General features: G+C 35.8%; 1 protein-coding gene across 1 annotated transcript in view; it reads left to right on the plus strand.

Annotated features, from left to right (window-relative positions):
- The window catches only part of LOC150105122 (tyrosine-protein phosphatase 10D-like), a 123,808-nt gene that overhangs the window by 35,283 nt on the left and 74,881 nt on the right, over positions 1 to 13,644 (plus strand). The window contains exons 3-4 of the mRNA XM_090395122.1: positions 4,808 to 5,092; positions 10,061 to 10,333. Coding sequence (XP_090251248.1) covers positions 4,808 to 5,092; positions 10,061 to 10,333 — 558 coding nt within the window. The remainder of the gene's footprint in view (positions 1 to 4,807; positions 5,093 to 10,060; positions 10,334 to 13,644) is intronic.

Here is a 13,644-nt window from a genome sequence, read left to right on the forward strand (position 1 = left end):
GCGGCTTAATCAGAGCTTTACACAGTGGAACAAGAATCTGCTTACTTCTACAAGTCAGTATCCTCTGAATCATCCCCAGAATTTGTTATATTGTCCTCACAATTTTGGCAATGTATCCTCTAAATTTTAAATCCTTATCCACCACCACTTCAAGATTTCTGATTTCCTCCACCTCCAACAATATATCCCCACCTAGAGTAAATTCTACATCCCATCTTTGTTTCCCAAATTTTAAAACCTTATGTTTGGTATTATTATTATGTGACACCTCCAGGGAGTCCAAAGACTCATCGAGGGAGAGTGTGGCAACAGCATCGAATGAAAACACACCTTCCAACTACTAACCGCACTCAAACTTGCTTAACTTTTTGAAAGCCATTAGTAGCAGAGGCTCTACCAAATGTTTTGCAACATTGAACTGGCATCCCTGTCTTTGTGCCTATTTGCTCAATCTATTCAAGTCTTCTTGTAAGGCCACATCTGCTCTACTCCTCATAGTTCATCTCAACTTTGCATCATCTGCAAACAATTGAATATCCGTATCCAGTGGTGTGTTGGAACAGGCTCGCACCGGCTCGCGCTAGCCGGTTGAGTCTGGCGAGCCGGTTATTAAAATTCTTTATGAAAAGATAGATGATGAATGATAGTATATACTTTTTCTCATAAATATTTTGAAATTGTATAATAAACACTTACATATATTATTATTATCATCAAAAATAAATGCGTAAAGGAGACCTATGCAAAATATTTGTTAATTCTCACTGGCCCTTGGTCACATAAAGCAAGCCGGTTGTTAAAAATTTACCAACAACAACAACAACAACAACACTGTCCATATCCAAATATTCTCCAATACTTACAAGTTAGGCAGTAATGGCCCTAAAACAGACCCCTCATGCACACCACTAGTAACTTTCCTTTTCCAGGATATTGCTCCCCTATACACAACTTGCTTATATCTACAGATAGCAATCTCTAACCAATGATAGCCTATTATCCATCCCCATCTGCTCCAGTTTGACTAACAACTTATCATGTGGTAATCTATCAGAAGCCTTTGCCAAATCTATGTAAACCATCTCTCGTTCAATGCAGCTGTCACCTTATTGTAATAAGTAAGTAGATAACTAAAACATGACTTTCCTTTAGCAAATCCATGCTGTTCATCAAGATAATACCATTGTTGTCAACCCAATTCTGGATCCTGATTCTGACCAGCTCTGCAACACTTTAAAAACTACATCTGACATGCATATTATCCTATAATTTGATGCTTGAGTTCTGTCACCTCCTGTATGAAGCAGCACAATTTTGCTTTTCTTTCACTCCTTTGGAACTTCACTCAGTGCAAGACTCATACTAAACAAATATGTCAAGGCAGATGCCAACTCCCTGACACATTCCTTCAAAATAAGTGGTGATATATCATTAAGTCTTCCAGCCTTATTAACATCAAGTTTGCTCATTTCCCCCACATACCTCTTACTCACTCACAGCCATTCTCTCCTCCTCATCATCCACTACTCTCAAAGTCTTTATGATGTCACATTCACAAGGATGAAAGACCTTTACAAACTGCTTATTAAATATTTCAACTATATCCTCTGCATCAGTTGTCCTTATAACCTTTTCTCCAATCAATATCAATTCCTCATTCCATGTTACAGCTGCAAGCTGTCTCCTGAGCTTCTCATAATCACCAGCTTTGTAGTTCTACATATACTTTTTCCTCGCAGAAGTCCTTACATGGCTGGCAACTACCCAAGATAATCACTTTATGGTCACTTTCACCAACTGCCTGAGGTGGTTATCCCTCAAAAACTCAAGATACTCATTTTCTTTCCTTCTGGTTGCTATCTCATTATCCCAGTCTATTGCCATAATTAAAATCACCCATAATGATCACCCTTTTCCTGTTTGCTTGGCTAATTTTACTCATACATTTCATGGTCACTACTCTCCACATTACCAGATCTATAGCAAGATCTGCTTAAGTATTTCATTATATTCACTTATGTCTCACACCATACTGTCTCAAAAACCACTGTCACTATTTCCAACTTTGCATTTTTACCTTGTATGGACATAACTCTTTTTCTATCATCAGTAGCACTCTCTACCTCTACCCCCATTTTACCCTTAACACGAAATACATCATACCCTTCCATCTCTATTCCTGTCAGGATGTCATTCTTATCCAACTACATTTCACTTATTGCAACAATTTTTATGTGAATGAACTCAATCAATGCAACCATTTCATTTCTCTTGTTTCTGATACTTCTAGCATTCATATACAAACATAACAGCTCATTCCTGGATATGTAACAAGTTACAATAATACCACTTATTAGATGTGACTTCTCTATACCTTCCCCAGACCATTTATTTTTCTTCTTACCCATCTCATTATCTTCTTCAAATTCAACTGTTTTACCTATATCCGAGGCCATCCTATTCCCTTCTTATCTACACATGCATTAATCTGTTCATTTCCTTGTCTTGCACACTTGTTCTCTCATTCTCTACACTCATGCTACCCATTTCTTCATCCATAAGCACCACTTCAATCTTGCCTTCCTTACTTTCCTTTTCTTTCACATTGCTTCTTACTTTTCTCAGATTCATTTTCTGCACTCATTACCCACCCCACTCCAGCAGCAGTCTCTCCAGATGACTAACACCAAAACCATTCAAATGCAGTGCATCACTATTATACAATTCAGTTTGCCTTTCAAACTCATTCCACACATGAAAAAACTGCACTCCTTTCTCTTCACATATATCCACTACCATATCATTCATAATCCTTGCTCTCTGCCTCATCTTATCACTGTCATACCTGGGCAACACACTGACCACCTATCACATTATTATCTTTTATCCTTCTCAGCAACCTCCTGATATCCAGTCTTACATTCTCCTTGTTCTCGGTCAAGTCATTTGTCCCCATTACCACTACCAACTCTTTTACTTGCTTACTCCTCATATCCGACACCTCAGTCATTTTACCTCCAGGAAAACAAACCTTGTGCACCTTCTTGTTTACCACCCCTCTAATAATTGAATCCCCCATACAGCGTCATTTGCAGGTCTTTTGTTACCTTTTTTATACTAACATCATTCATTTTCATCTTCTTTACTTTTCCATACATATCCACGATTCTCTTCATCTGCCTTATCTTCACCAACTCAGCTTTGAAATCTTGCATCATTTTTTTGCTCATTCACTGTCACTATTTTATCACCCATCACATACACTTGTTCACCATCAACCCTGCTCACTACCTTATCATTAATTGCAATCTGTTTTTCAGCGTCATTATTGCCCACTTTATCATTAATAGAATTCTTTTCCTTGCTTCCTCACACTTTTTTCAATGTTCACACAATCTTCTTCTAGTACTGTTTCAGTTACAATGCCATGTTCACTATTTATATTTTAAAAATTTAAATTCATATTTACACATGCTTTGTGGTCCATCAGAGTATTGCACTTGCTGCATACCTGCACTCACTCTTTCCTCTTATTAAGCCTCACTACATAAATATCCACATCTTCCTACTCATACATTCACCTCACCTTACCATTTTCGAAAAACCCATGCCATTTATTTCACTTGTCTTCTGTGGCGACATACACATCAATTTGCCTTTCACTGCCATTTTATATCAATATTCTAACAAGAACAATGAATTTATAGTAATAATGTTTAAGAAATTTATCCAAATGCTGTGTTCCACACTCAAATATTTCAAAGTAACACTTATTTTACAAATTAGAGAATATAGACACATGTTAAAAATAAAATTCCGTTATCTTGTTGAAGCCCACACCACAACTAATGTTTAACACATGCCACCTAGTAACCGCCCTAGCATCTATCTTTTCTTGTCCAGCATCTTTAATTTCTTTCATACACCAAATTCATACATCATACACCAAATTCATATTTCATACACCAAATTATGCCAGCCTGGCTGGCCAAGTGGTTAGCATATCCACTCTCCAGTCAAAAGGCTGTGGGCTCGAATCCTGCCGTGGGCATGGATGTTTGTGATTGTCTGTGGAAATGTTAGTGGTGTTGGTGTAGTTGCAGTCAGTTGGTAGATTGAGTGGTTGTGACATGGTTGTAAAGCGGGTGTTCTCCCACGATGAGTCTTTGTACTCCCTGGAGGTGTCAAATAATAATAAATCTATCTTTTCCAACTCTCTCGAATGCATCTTCAGTGTTAACAAAACCATTGATATAAAAACCAATAATAATAATAACAGTATTTACTGTTATTATTATTATTGGCTCTGCACTTTTCATATATTTGTGTCTACAGTTAACATTTGAAACTTGTTCAGTTTGATTGGTTTTAGAATTTTTCTAGACATTTTTCTTTTTTACTGTCACCAATGGTCATATTTATCTTTTATAGAACTAGCTGGTGATAATCTATTTCAAATCCTTTCTACACCTTTGTAACTTAGAATAATTTATGTTTACAGCAGAAAGTCAGAAGGTATTTACTGTTATTATTATTATTGGCTCTGCACTTTTCTATAGATTTTACTAACACATTTCTTTACAGAAATGTGTTAGTAAAATCGAAGATGCATAGGTACCAATAAGTCACACTGTCCAGTTTTCCATTTTGAAATTAGAAATTATTTCAAGATCTAATCTTTGTATATATTTAAATCAGTTGATATATTTTTGTAACTTTAACAAAAATATTTTACAATTTTCTCAGTAGGATTAACTTAGATATGAAGAAGTGATAAATAATAAATTTCTGATTTTTGACATTCCAGAACCTGTTAAACCAGGACATTTCATTGTATGGTTTCGCAATGAAACTGCTTTACTTATTGTATGGCAGCCTCCTAAAACTGCAGGAATATTTGACCAGTATCATGTTAGTATAACCCCAGAAGATGCTGTTAAACCTGTTATATATGTAAAAAAATACAGAGATCCACCTGGACCATCACAAGCAGCATTCTATGGGCTTGTTCCTGGAAGGGCATACAATATTTCTATACAGACCATTAGTCAAAATGAAATTAGTGAGCCTACTGAAGCACAGTACCACACTGGTAAGGTCATTTGAATTCTAATTTTTTAAGAATAAAAAGTTCTCTAAGTACAGCTTCTCGCAGTCAGTATGACTTTTAAATCAAAATTTATTATTACTACATAAACCTGAAAATTGACAGTTTGAAATAAAAGTAATTGATCTGTAGTATGATGATGATGATATGTGTACACACATACATACTGCTCTAGAAAATTAATAGAGCAAAATGTTTTTTATCAATATCTTATTTTTAACAGTATCTCTGTAGGTATTAACAGTATCCAATAGAAATTGATCTACCTCTCAACAGGTCTGCACACAATGCAAATTACTCATGCCTATAAAAACACAGATTATTATTATTATTATGTGACACCTCCAGGGAGTCCAAAGACTCATCGAAGGAGAGTGTGCCAACAAAATCGAATGATTGATTCCCTTTCAACTACTAACAGCACTCAAACTTGCTTAACTTTTTGCGTGAGTAGCAGAGGCTCTACCAATCAACCAACCTTTGCTGGCCACATCATTTCATTCCTGTTTTCTGGCTTGCTCAGTGGGTTAGCCACTTCTCCAGGATCTTCAGGATGGTAAGTTATCATCATTTAGATGATTCTTTGAGATGGTGGGCTCTTAGATGATGTGAAGCTGAGCAGTCGCAAGCAAAGGTAACACATTGATAATGTGTTGCAAAGTGTCATCTTGGCATTATGAAACTGATTTCAGGAAACAGAAACCATTACAAGAAGAACTGGTAAAAATTTCTTTCTGTTCTTGTTGACTATGTCAACAAGAACAGACCATTATCTGACTCTAACAGCAAGACAGAACCTTATGATACTGTCACCAACTGTCTTTTGAGATTGCTGCAGCCACTGGCAAAACCATTTCCACTGAGACTGTGTTAAGAAGACTTTATGCAAGGAAGTTAATTGGCATGTATCTCCTATTAACCATAAACCACTGCAGGGCTTGTCGAAACTGCCATGAATGTGTAATTTGGAGTCTGTTCTCTAATGATTCCTGTATCAATCTTCAATTGGATCCTAGACATTTTGATCTGGAGAGAATGAGGAATGTGGTACTGTCTCTCAAACATATGAGAAAGGGACTTACATTGGAGGTAGTTTTCTTGTTTAGGGCAGAATAATGATCAGTAGCCACCCTCTTTATGTTTTTGATAGGGTACTATAACTGAGATAAGATCCTTAAATCTGGTGAGCGACTTGGCAAAGGTGCAGTTAACCCAGATTTTCTTTTCATGCATGATAGTGGCACTTCCCAAGAGCTCAGGTGATGGAGAAATATCTTGAGACTGAAGATATCTAACTGCTGCCTTGATCAGCACTAAAATCACCAACTGATTCCATATAATTTTATGGAATCAGTTGGTGATCAAATTTTACCGATTCCATATAGTTTTTTTGAATTGGTGAACTGTGTTTCTAGTTATCCTAACTCTCACAAAAAAAAAAAAAGGAAAAGTGATGCCAGCATATCTTTTTAAAACAAAGCAAACTAGTAATTTGAATATGAAACTTGACATCATTAAACAAACTTAAAAAGGTGAATGCATTATTGTTTTGCATGCCAGTTAAAAATTTTTTCCATTACATTTTTTTGTTATAATTTTTGAAACTTAAAATACAATGGATAGTTGTGTGTGTTTATAATTGTTTATTATTATTATTTTTGAACATGCTTCCAAAAATAGTTTTAAATTAAATTTTTTTTAATTAAAGAAATTGATTAAAGTGTAATTTACCATCATAAATTACACTATAATAATTTATTTTTATGTACGTATTTTCTTAAATTAGGAGCATTTGACATTTTTTTCACATTCATTATTAAAACACCTTCTATATAACTTTATAATAACAAGATTTTAGTAGAAAAGAAAAACAAGGACCCATTGCACGCTGGTTATGAATTTTGCTTATTGTGATGGTTTTTTGGTTCCAATTAATCACGGACATCCATTATACCTCTAAATTTAACAGAACATGAACAATTAGAGATAATATTATTTTCTTTAGTGATATACTACTTGCCACTGAACTCGGGTATCTATGAATTTGAGCTAATGCTACCATTCTCTATAAACTTGATAGAATACCATATCTTTCCTTCCCTTCTTTGAAAATTCTATGAAAAACCTGATCCACATTAATCTGGGAATAATTTCATGAGCCTGTCATGGTTCTGAGAATTGAGTTACCACTTGTTAAATTTCGGACCATGCATAAGTAATAGGGGAATCCATTAACAACTAAGAAAGGGGGACCGACTGTAAACCACTTGATCCCTATATTGTTTTTCAGTAGTTTTAAATTGTGCGTCAGAATTCAGTTGCCAGCTGGGCGCAGTCAACTTAAAAGAATATAAATTTGTCGGCAATGGAACAGCTGAGAATAAGTAAATAATATAACTAATAATAACAGGGACAGTACGAAGACGTAACATTGGCTTTATTAGCTGCTATTACTCTACTTTTTCTACTGACCTGCCCTGCTTTCTGATTCCTGACCTGCTCTTTGTACTCCTCATGCAATTGATTATTACCACTCATTCTGCACTGCTTCTATAATGTCTTCTTCTAGGTTGCATGCCTAACCCACTTCATCTATTTTGCCTACCCCTGTGTTAACCTCCTGACCCTTGGAATACATTCAGACATTACCTCTGCCATATAGTTCTTGAGTAGATCCAAGCAGCATTGATCTTCTTTCTATTTAATTCCTCATTTCATGCTGCAAACTGTTCCCTGAGTTATTCATAATCACCAGCCTTATAGTTTCATATATATCCCTTTCTCAAAGAAGTGCACTTAGCTATATTAAACTGTCCTGGTTGGCCAGTGGTTGACATATCTGCTCATCAGCCAAAAGGCTGTGGGTTTGAATTCCACTGTGGGCATGGATGTTTGTGATTGTCTGTGAAAATACTAGTGGTGGTGGGCAGTAGATGATGTGGTTTGCTGCAGTTGGCGGAGACGGAGAGTTGTAGAGTAGGTGCTCACCCTCAATGGAACTTTGGACTTCTTGCAGGTATCATGTAATAATAATAATAATAAACTGACATCACATTCGTTTGCTCACCTGTTCAGCTTATATAAATGATGTGAAGATGAGGAGGGTTCTTATTAATAGTGCTGGAGTGTGTGTGTGTTGTATTATGCATGTTGCCAGTGACATACATTGCCATATTGATGGCAATGTATGTCACTGGCAACAAAGTTGTGATTAGCAGACCATGCTTTGGATACTCTTTCACATAGGGTTAGATGGAAGTAAACAACAACACTGTGGCATAGTAGCTGTCTAAATCTGAAAGGCTATTTTCAAAATCAGCAATAAAGCATTTCCCTAATCTCAGCAAATATATGCTTGTACTTCTATGACTGTCTTCAGCCTAATGACCATAGATTACCTATACATTTAGTTGTAGAGGCTGAAAGTTTATTTTTCACTAGGTTAGACTATAATAAATTTAGTTTAATCCTTTATCCCAGTGAAAGCAAGCAAAGTTTGCACCTGAAAATATCTTCAGGACTGAATATAGTGTTGTACTATCTTACCTGGGTAAGTAGTACAGCACCAGGCAACTAAACCTCAATAAAGCTCGACCTCAATTCGACCTCAATAAAGGTCGAAACTAGTCTGGGTAGTGGCCAATCCCTTAATGCATAACAGTATACATATCCACAAGGAGATGTGTTTTGCATTATGGGAGATACTGGGATAGGAGTGTTGGTAGCTTGCTCCACCTTTGCTAGGAGTTGCCTGGTGTTGTACTACTTACCCAGGTAAGATAGTACAACACTATATTCAGTCCTGAAGATATTTTCAGGCACAAACTTTGTTTGATCTCACTGGGATAAAGGATTAAACTAAATTTATTATAGTTGTAGAGGCTGTTCACTATGACTTTAGCTCATGGTTTTTCATTAAGTTTTTGAATTGTTTCCATTAATTACTTGGTTGTAATGCTTTGTGTTGTGTTGAGAATGTTGGTTTGAATCCAAAAATATCAGCAGACTTAATACATTATCTCCAAATTAGGAGATAATTTTCTCCTAATTTGGTATGAACAAGTAAAAGGAAAATGGGTAGCTAACCATTATGGTAGTTGTAGGATTTTGTTTATTTATTTATTTATTTTTAAGAAAAAGAGAACACCTTGAATTGTACAAGTATACTCAACTTCCTTTAAGGACTATACCTAGGATTATAAATATGTGCTGAACTGAATGCAATATTAGATGTTTTGCAGTACTCAGATTAATCCTTATTATAATGAAGACCAAATCAGCATGTGAACTTACTTTAGGGAACCACTAATCCTTTCCTTTGGCATGAGTTATTCTAATACCTCATTCCTTTGGCATGAGTTATTAGAATTCATGTATCAATTAAGTTATTCCATTAGGTTAGATCCAAGCATCATTTAACATAAATTAAACACATCTTATCCACTTATCCATCTCTCCTTCTTCATGTTAAAAAAAAATTCTTATTTTTCACCAAAAACAAAAGGCAAATAAAATTTGCACCATTGAAACTGCATATATATATATATTCATATGTGCATAGTTAAGCTTAAATATATTCATATATTTAAGCCTGACTTTAAATATATATTCATATATTTGGTCTTGTGAAACTTAGCTTCAGAAAGGCCAAAAAAGCCAAATACATGTGATAGCTTGAAATTGAAGGGAGATAAAAATTTGAAACTAGAAATATAAGGGTCTTGAATGTCTTTATACCTGATAGAGGTGGTTATATGATTTAGTAATAAATTTTATCTTATAGTATTAATAGTAATAATATGTTCATTTTTGTCTTCTGTTTTACATGTTATTTATATAATAGCAGTTGGTAATCATGAGTTGTCATTATCTAAGAAAAAGGTATATGAGGTATTTTTTTGTCTCTATAAATAAAAAAAAAAATATTCTTCTCAATTTTAAATTCTATTACAGTTCCTCTACCTCCAGCCAGTGTCACTTGTAATAAGGATACAATGACACCATATTCCTTTGATATTCACTGGTCACCACCAAGCACATTCTCAGAATTTGATCATTATCAAGTTACTCTTAAACAACAAAACTCTGTAACACAAACAATTGGAAAAGACAAGGACCACATGACCTTCAAAGATGGCATACATCCAGGACACGTTTATAAAGTTGTGCTGAAAACTTTGAGTGGAAAAGTGGCTAGTCAACCGATGATTTTAAATGTAACAACACGTGAGTATTGAAATTGTTTTTGTTATTAAAGTTAATTTTTCTGTAACAAATTTAGTTTAATCCTTTATCCAAGTGTAAGAAAACAAAGTTTGCACCTGAAAATATCTTCAGGACTGAGGTAAGGTGGTATAACACTTTGGCAACTCGCAGCAAAAGTGGACCAAGCTCTCATCACTCCTTGTCTCAGTATCTCCCATAATGCAAAGCACATCTCCTTGCAGACATGTCTGATGCTATGCATTAAGGTAAGGCACTACCCATACTGGTTTCGACCTTTATTGAGGTCTCGTCAGTGGGAGGCAGACCCAGAAGTGGTGATATTAAGCAGAAGCAATCGGAGATGTCATATTTACCTACACGAGTTGCCAACAGGTGTACTACCTTATTATTCAATTACTCTGGCGAAGCTTATTTTGCACTTGGTTAGACTACAACAAATTTATTTTAATCCTTTATCCAAGTGTAAGCAAACAAAGTTGTTTGGGGTAGTGGCCCTTACCTTAATGCATAGCATTAGACATGTCTGCAAGGAGATGTGCTTTGCATTATCTCCTTGCAGATATTAAGACAAGGAGTGATGAGAGCTCGGTCCACCTTTGCTGCGAGTTTCCAAAGTGTTGTACCACCTTACCTCAGTCCTGAAGATATTTTCAGCTACAAACTTTGTTTGCTTACACTTGGATAAAGGATTAAACTAAATTTGTTGTAGTCTAACCAAGTGCAAAATAAACTTCCAACATCTTTCTCTAAATCCAGAGTAATTTAATAATAAGGTAGTGCACCTGTTGGCAACTCGTATAGGTAAATATGACCTGTCTGATTGCTTCTGCCTTAGTATCACCACTTCTGGGTCTGCCTCCCACTGACGAGACCTCAATAAAGGTCGAAACCAGTATGGGTAGTGGTCCTTAACTTAATGCATAGCATTAGACATGTCTGCAAGGAGATGTGCTTTGCATTATGGGAGATACTAAGACAAGTATGATGAGAGCTTGGTCCACCTTTACCACAAGTTGCCTCAGTTCTAAAGATACTTCGGGTGCAAACTTTGTTTGCTCACATTTGGATAAAAGATTAAACGAAATTTATTATAGCTATGGGGACATTGATTGGAGGGAGGAAAGGGGGGCATGGCAAGATGGAAGTGGGATTTATACAGTTGCTAAGGGATAATTACATGAATCAACATGTTATAGAGGGGGACAAGGGGATGAGGATGTGGGATCTGATAGTGGTATCAGAAGATGTATCAATAACTATGGTAGATACTCTGCCTCTAATTGGAGGAAATGACCATGCTGTCTTGTTCTGCGAAGTTGCCAAACACGTGGAGTTTTCTGTCAAGAAGGGGGTTTTATGTTCAGCTACAAGGCTGGTGATTATGAGAGACTAAGGAGTCATCTTTGAACAGTGCATGGCAAGTGATCAGAGATTTCTTGAAAGTAGTAGTATCAGACTGCATATCCAAGGTCAGGAGGATAAACCAAATTGGAATTAATTAACGGATGAGTAGGGATATTATTATTATTATTATTAGACACCTCCAGGGAGTCCAAAGACTCATCGAGGGAGAGTGTGCCAACAGCATCGAACGATTGGTTCCCTTCCAACTACTAACCGCGCTCAAACTTACTTAACTGAGCCATTAGTAGCAGAGGCTCTACCAATCGACCAACCTTTGTAAGAGGTGTTAAAAAAAAAAAAAAACCTAAAAAAGACCCTTAACCCCCGTGTGCCCTCTGTTACATGTTGCTTATTACATATCGAAAATTATTTGCATGATATCTCTTCATTATTCACGATAATTAAAATCACCCATAATGATCAGCTTCTCTTGCTCACTATGCCTAGTTGCCTATACATTTCTTTGCCTCAATCCTCCACATCCATTTAACAGCATACAACTATCTCATCTTATCAACCTTTGCTTCACACCATCGCTACTCTGCAACCAATAGACATAGGTTTGAATCCCACCATGGGTATGGATGTCTGTAAATGTCTTTAGTTGGGAGATTAATTTTATTTCCTAGTTTGAGACTACCTTACTTATTGGTGGCGTAAAGTGGCTTGCAAAAGTTGTTTCATCTCTAGAGCATAGTTTCTGGAATATTAACCCTTAGTCTATCCATGGTACAGGTTGGACTATGGGTTAAATACACCCATGATGTAGACCAGGCCTGCACAACTTGATTGTCTTTGAGGGCCAGACCCACTTGGACCACCTGATCAAGGGCCAGATCACTTTGGACCTTGAATATTAGACTAGTCCACTGCAGCTAAACTTAAGTAAATTTGTTAGTAGGTCTACAGTAAATACTAATTAATATGCATATTTAAATATTTTTGAGAGTTACAATTAAAAGTATAATCAAAATTATTTACAAACAGATATCTGCAAAATTTCTCAATAAAAACCACTTAAGCATAAACACAAAGTTTACTAATAATTTCACTGAGAATAACACACTTATGCTCAGTGAAATATCAGAGACTGAATGTCACAATGTGACACATTGCATTTCTTTGTTTCCACTATTTTATCAAAGTTTGGTGTCATGTTTGAAGTGGCCGTTCTTAATATGGCCTCTAAATTGATATCACTTAAAGATGAATGCTGTTTGGTTTTGTTCAAGTTCATGACCGAAAATGCTTGTTCTCAAGTATATGTGCTCCCAAACATACAAAATACCTGGTAGGCAGTACACAACAAACATTTAAATTTATCCTGATCAAGAATAGAATAAAACTCTTGTAAAGTATTCTCCCTATGCTTGACTTGATAGTTTTCAGAACACTGGAGATCAATAACTTCCATCTGGAATTCGACAGGTAGATTTCCTGCTTCGACAGAAAATGGATCCTCAATCACTTTTATGTGGACTTCGTCTTCATTACTCATTGTTTTCTTTTCTGAAACTCGTCACTTAGAAGTGATATGTGCTTCTTATATTTTCCACCCACCATTGAATGATATTCTGATGGAATATTCTGTCGACAAGTTAAGAAATGTGACATATCCCCCTTAGCAAGTTGATTTTCAAACAAACTTAATTTCATTTTGAATGCCTTTATAAGAGACATTAACTGAAAAACAAACTTATTTTTTCCTTGAAGCTGTAAGTTAAGGCCATTCAAGTGACCCCAAATGTCACAGAAGAAAAATAAATGTTGATTCCATTCTTCATCCATTAATTCTGGGAAGTTTTCCATATCTTCTTGAGTTTCCAAAAATTCAACTAGTTCATTTTTTAGAGCGACAAAGTGTGACAAAACTTTGCAGCTCGACCAACGTACATCAGTGTGGTATG

Source organism: Typopeltis vanoorti, chromosome 7 (genome assembly GCF_054136105.1).
Source record: "Typopeltis vanoorti isolate ZY-2024b chromosome 7, IOZ_Tvanoo_1.0, whole genome shotgun sequence".
Taxonomy (NCBI): domain Eukaryota; kingdom Metazoa; phylum Arthropoda; class Arachnida; order Uropygi; family Thelyphonidae; genus Typopeltis; species Typopeltis vanoorti.